General features: G+C 43.2%; 1 protein-coding gene across 1 annotated transcript; it reads left to right on the forward strand.

The window, feature by feature from the left end:
- The first annotated feature begins 1242 nt into the window (after window positions 1-1242).
- Window positions 1243-2511, forward strand: LOC127109743 (uncharacterized). Its single transcript, XM_051046064.1, has one exon. The coding sequence runs from the start codon at window positions 1243-1245 to the stop codon at window positions 2509-2511; it is 1269 nt and encodes a 422-aa protein (XP_050902021.1).
- The last annotated feature ends 3930 nt before the right edge of the window (window positions 2512-6441 follow it).

The following is a 6441-nucleotide window of genomic DNA, read 5'->3' on the forward strand; positions in this document are numbered from 1 at the left end:
TCCACTCCTCATCTGTTTTGGGTAAAACGATGTTTTCGTCGATTAATACAGTATAGCTTTCGCTAAAATTGACCAACAAACAAACATTTTTCTACCCAGAACTACGTAAGCCTTGATTTCTCTTTTGAGATACGTAGGAGCAGGATTTTTAAATCTTGTCAGGCCCACTAATAAAAAACTTAGGTTTAGTCCTTTGTTAAAAAAAAAATCCAAAAACATCTTCTCTTTTGATTCTATTTATTCTTTCCCATTTAAATAACTGAAAAGCCTAACATTTCAAACTAACACTAACGCACACAACTGACCTAATGGTTCCCGTTGAGTACAACGGACGTGAGGGGTGCTAATACCTTCCCCTTGCGTAACCGACTCCCGAACCCTGATATTGGTTGCGATGACCATATCTTATCCTTTCTTTTGTCATGGGTTTTATCGATATTCCCCCTTTCCTTTTTAGGAATAAATAAAGTTCGGTGGCGACTCTGTTCAGTCCATCATTGCGAGCGTGCGATCGCGCTTCGCTTTGAAGTCGTATCCCCATTTTTTTCGAGGTGCGACAGATGGCGACTCTGCTGGGGAGAGGAACAATCCTAAGTGAGTCAAGCCTAGTTAGGTCGTTTGTGTGCCTTTGTTTATTTACTTGTGTGGATTTTCTTTATTGATTTTATTATCTTTATTGTCATATTGCTATAATCTGTTATATTGGTTCGATATGCTTTGGTACTTGGAGAGACTCTGATTGCAAACCTTGTGGGAAAGACTTTTTACCCGAGTCTCGAGTAAAGACATAAGATAGGACGAGGTTGAGTAGTGCGGGTCCGCGAGATGTATTTCTCGTTGGGTCGGTACGAGAACCTCACTTAGAGTAGATTCTTGAGAGGATGTTGTCGCTCGGCAAGTAAGTTGCCGTAAGCTTCGATATTTTCTTTAGGATCCATGACTCTGAGAACCATTTGTAGAACCTTAGTTCTTTGCCCCACTAGGAAAGATGGTTGCGTAGTGTGGGTCTGCGAGATGTATTTCTCGTTAGATCGATGCGAGAACCTCACTTAGAGTAGATTCTTTAGATGGAGTTGATGCCCGGCAAGTAAGTTGCCGCAGGTAGCAAACAGTCTAATGGATCCATGACTCTAGGAACTTTTTTTCAAAAAAAAACTTAGACCATACCCGGTGAGAACCATGTTCTATACAAAGCAATCAGACTTATCCATGCCTTAAGCCCATTGAACCTATACAAAAAAAATGCATTACATTCATACATTGCATCAACATCATAAAAAGCAAACTCTTAGTTACCTCTTATTTGTTTCAGGAATTGAGAACTTGAAAATGACAACTCCAGTGAGACACACTTTCACGCTTAAGTACAAGGAACCTAAGTTGGACAGTCTGAAGGGTTTGATCTCTGATTTGTCTCTCAGCAGACGTGATGAGTTTGGGAAAAGCTATGGGAAAGTTTTGAGCCTTCTAAATAAGAAGGTTGACTATGGAATTATCAGCTCTCTGGCACAATATTATGATCCCCCTCTGCGTTGTTTCACATTCGTTGATTTCCAGCTAGCTCCTACTTTGGAAGAAGTTGAGAGGATCGTGGGACTCAAGTTGAAAGATTTTAATCCGTTTCCAAAGCTCGAAGAAGATATGGGCCCGAAGAAGATAGCTTCGGCCCTAAGTATCAATGTCCCGACTGTTCGAGACAATTGGGCTGAAAAAGGGGGTTGCAAAGGTTTTGCCGCGATGTTTTTGGAGGATTTAGCTCTAAAGTTCAAGAAAAGTGGAAATTGGAATGCATTCTATGCTGTGGTGGCTTTATTGATCCATGGGATTGTGTTATTCCCAAATGTTGAAAAATTTGTGGATCAAGTGGCTATAGAAGTCTTTCTCTCTGGAAATCCAGTACCATTTCTCTTAGCTGATATTTACTATGCCCTTCACACTCAACATGAAAAGAGGGGTGGAGTGTTGTTGTGTTGTGCTCCGTTGATTTACACTTGGTTCATGCAACACATGCCTGAAGAAGGTCCTTTTGTGGCGAAAGAACTTAAGTCTCCTCAGAAATTAGCTTCTCTCACCGCAAGTTCCATCAGATGGTATATCCGAGAGTGGGAAACCCCAGACATTATAGTCAGTTGTGGGGAATTTCCCAATGTACCGCTGTTGGGCACCAAGGGTTGCATCAACTATAACCCTGTGTTATCTCGATTACAACACGGTTACCCCATGGATGGTCCTCCTGACGCAAAGGACTTACAACCATTTGTGCTCTCTGACATCCAAGCAAGCAATCCTGATGTAAGAGCAGTACGAAAGGCTTGGTTAAAGGTTGTAAGAATGGGTAAAGAGTTTGGAAAGAGAAACATTCTTGCCAAAGAACCTTACACGCAATGGGTGAAAGAAAGAGTTGAGGAAATCCAGTTGCCATATATCTTAAAGGCTCCAGCTCTTCCTAAAACCCCTGAGCCCGAGCCCATACTCCCTGAGGACATGGAGAAACTCGTTACTAAGGTGTAGGAGCTTGAAGTGGAGAATGCCGATTTACGAATTCAGATGAACCGAGTTATCTTGGAAAATCAGAAGTTGAAAGAGGAACGTAAGGGAAAAGCCCAAGAACTTGAGGATAGCAACAAAAGAGCTAGGCTTTTGGAAGACCAGAAAGATGATCTTGATCATATCCTATTGGGTTCCACATCAGTGATCAAAACCAGGAAGGAGGAGCTCAAGAAAGCTGAGTATAGGATCTGTGAGCTAGGGAGATTGTTGGATAAATCTCTTATGGATAAAAAGGAAACTAAGCTTGACTTTGAGGCACAGATCCGTGACTTGAGGGAAGCTCTGAAGAAATGCGAGGAAAAGTTGTCTCGCGAGATCCTCCAAAAGGAAGAAGCTGAAAGGAACTGTCACCATCTCAGGTACCAGTTAGAAGAAGCTACTAGGAGGTTTGCAGTTTTGGAGAGCCAGGAAGGTGATGCAGCCTACTTACTCCTAAAAAATGATTGTGTGTACTGGAAGAGGTTGTACAGAGAAGCTAGAGCAACCTTAGATGAAGATCAAAAGGTCATCAAGGAACTCCAAGAGCTCTATGTTGAATGGAATGGCAAGTTCCGCAACTTGGCCAGGTTTGTTAACCTCAACATGTTGGAACTTCCAGAAAAACTCCAGGAAGCGGATTGGTGTATGTGTCCAGAAAACACGCCTCCTCAAGTTTTCAACTTCGTCAAGTTTATCAAGAAGATGATGAATGAGCTCACCACAGATTTGGCTACGATCTTAAGAGCTGAGACAGAACTTAAGTTTACTTGTACTTGAATTTGAATTGCTGGTGTTTAAATTTTTGTATTCAAATCGTGTGTACTTGAAGTTAAATCTCTTTGTATTTGAACCTGATTTTAATTAATGGAAGTTGTCATTTTAATTCTCAATTATTACATGTTATTCTTATATTCTAACATTGCCTGAATAAATAATAAAGATAACTAAGAGTTTTGCAAACAAATGCATCCATACATGCATTCATACATTTTCAAAAAAAAAACACAGAGTCTCATTCTGTCCTTTCTTCCTCCAGTTTCACGCTGAATTTTCAACACCAATACAATACTCGTGCCAGAGCTCGTCAGAGAATGGCAGATCAAGAGCATGAATTGGAGCGAGTAAGCTCAGAGCTGGAAGACCTGCGTGGAAACATGGGGCAGGTCATGGAGATATTACAAGTTATCAGGGCAAAGCTTGACACCCAAACAACAGTTGTTTCTGAAGTCGCAGGTCCATCGATTGAACCCCAACCTGCGAGGGCGGTACCAACAACCTGGCCAACCTACGGTTTACCTCCTGGTTTCACGCCTACAGTTGAAGGCGCCCCTGGTTTTGCACCATCTTCTCAACAAACAGTTCCTCTACCGACCATCAATGAAAACCATCCAGTGGTTCACACGTTCGCACCTCCTCTCGTCCGGGCACATGTGCAACCTTACTTTGAGGATCAACAACATGCCCCAGACTTTTCAGATGAAGATGAGGAAAGGCAAGAGGACCTAAGAGGGATGAAGGAGAATTACCAGATGCTGGAGAAGACATTGAGAGCTATGGAGGGCGACCAAGTCTTTGGTGCTACCGCTAAGGAGATGTGCTTGGTATCAGGTCTTGTGATTCCTGCGAAGTTCAAAACCCCAGATTTCGATAAGTACGAGGGCCACTCGTGTCCTAAGAGTCACCTTATTATGTATTATCGAAAAATGGCTGCACATGTGGAGGATGACAAGCTTATGATACATTGCTTCCAAGACAGCTTGAGGGGTGCTCCCTCTAAGTGGTACTTGAGCCTTGATCAAAGCAGGATTCGTTGCTTCCAGGACTTATCTGATGCCTTCATCCAACACTACAAGTATAACATGGATATGGCCCCAGATAGGAGACAACTGCTTAGCATGTCCCAGAAAGACAAGGAGTCTTTTAAGGAGTATGCGCAACGATGGAGGGAAGTGGCCTCGCAAGTCGAACCACCTCTGGCAGAGAAGGAATTAGCGGATTGGTTCATGGATACAGTTAAACCTGTGTTTTATGAAAGAATGGTAAGTAGTGTGTCTGCAAGTTTCTCTGACCTGGTCGCTGTAGGCATAAAGGTCGAACTTGGATTGAAGAATGGAAAAATGACGACCACCTCTGAAACATCTGGTAGTAATGCCAAAAAGTTTCCTGGAGGATTTCAAAGAAAGAAGGAGGGGGATACGAATGCAGTGTCAACCAGCCAAAGAAGGAGTCAGTCATGGAAGAAACAACACCAATTTTCTCAACAACAACCAATTTATCCAGTACAATATGTCCAACAACCGTATGTGGCAGCTGTCACACCAAATTTTAACCAACCACAAGCTTCAGTTTATCAACTTGTTCCTGCTCAACAAGCGCCGACATACCAGCAAGCGCCCGCGCCACCTGCTTATCAACAGCCAAGGGCACAGGCTCCTCGTCCGCAAAATCCTCAAAATCAAAATAGGGTACAGAGAGCTAGAGTCCCGTTTGCTTCAATCCCTATGACATACACTGAATTGTACCCATCATTGCTGCAAAAAGGTTTAGTGACGCCCAGATCTCTGGGTCCTCCACCAAATCCTTTACCTCCCTGGTACAATCCGGATGCTCATTGTCCTTTCCACGGGGGTGCCCCTGGACATGATTTAGAAGGATGTTATGCTTTAAAGCATATTGTGCGAGACCTGGTTGAAAAGAAGATTCTGTCGTTTCGAGACGTCGGACCCAACGTTAAGAATAACCCTTTGCCAGCACATGGTGATGTCAATGTCGTCGAAGATGCCTCTGATATGTGTGTAATCAAGAATGTGGAAGATGTTAAAACTCCGCTGCTAGCGCTTCATGCAGGATTGGTGAGGGCTAGATTGATTGATGCATGTCACGATAGCTGTGAGGAATGTGCCATTCAGCCAAAAGGATGTAAAGTGGTACGAAATGACATTCAGAGTTTGATGAATCAAGGTGTTTTACAAATCTCTGGTCCAGCAATAAATGAGGAAGTTTCGGTCATTGAGCCTGTTTTTAACATACCAGAATCGTTTGAGGTGACTTATCACAGAAGAGATGTTGTTCATCCATCACCTGTAGTAGTTTGCATGCCTACACCATTTCCTTTTGAAAGTACCAAGGCAGTACCCTGGAAGTACGACATAACAGTGGTAGATGGAGTGGTGGATGGAAAACCTGAGGCCAATGAAAGTAAGAAAGGTGTGGAGAATGTTGACGCCGACATCACCAACATCGCAGGAACAAGCAGGATGACCCGCAGTGGTCGGATTTATACTCCAAATTTTGATGTGAACCCTCAAGAGCCAACAAGGGGAGCTGCAAATGTAAATCCTACCCCAGAATGTGGAGGGGCACAGCCGGCTGTGCAAACAGATGAAGCAAGTGAGTTCCTAAGGATAATAAAGAAATCTGACTACAAGATAGTTGATCAATTACATCAAACACCATCAAAGATATCTATCTTGTCTTTGCTTCTGAATTCCGAAGCTCATAGGGAGGCTCTGCTAAAAGTGCTTGCTCAGGCTCATGTTACCCAAGATATCACGGTCGGCCAATTCGATGGAGTGGTCGCCAATATCACAGCTTGCAACACTCTAAGCTTCAGCAATGAAGAGCTACCTAAAGAGGGGAAGAATCACAACCGTGCTTTGCATGTATCCATAAAGTGCCAAGAGGATGCTCTGGCCAGAGTTTTAGTTGACACTGGATCATCCCTAAATGTTCTACCAAAGAGGGCACTCGCTAAATTGTCCTACCAAGGTTCAGAGTTGAAACCTAGTGCGCTTGTGGTGAAAGCTTTTGATGGTTCGCGAAGGACAGTAGTTGGGGAGGTAGAGTTACCGATACAGATTGGACCGCATGTATTCCCCATCAATTTCCAAGTCATGGACATAAATCCAGCTT

Source organism: Lathyrus oleraceus, chromosome 1, assembly GCF_024323335.1.
Source record: "Lathyrus oleraceus cultivar Zhongwan6 chromosome 1, CAAS_Psat_ZW6_1.0, whole genome shotgun sequence".
In the NCBI taxonomy this organism is placed as follows: Eukaryota; Viridiplantae; Streptophyta; class Magnoliopsida; order Fabales; family Fabaceae; genus Lathyrus; species Lathyrus oleraceus.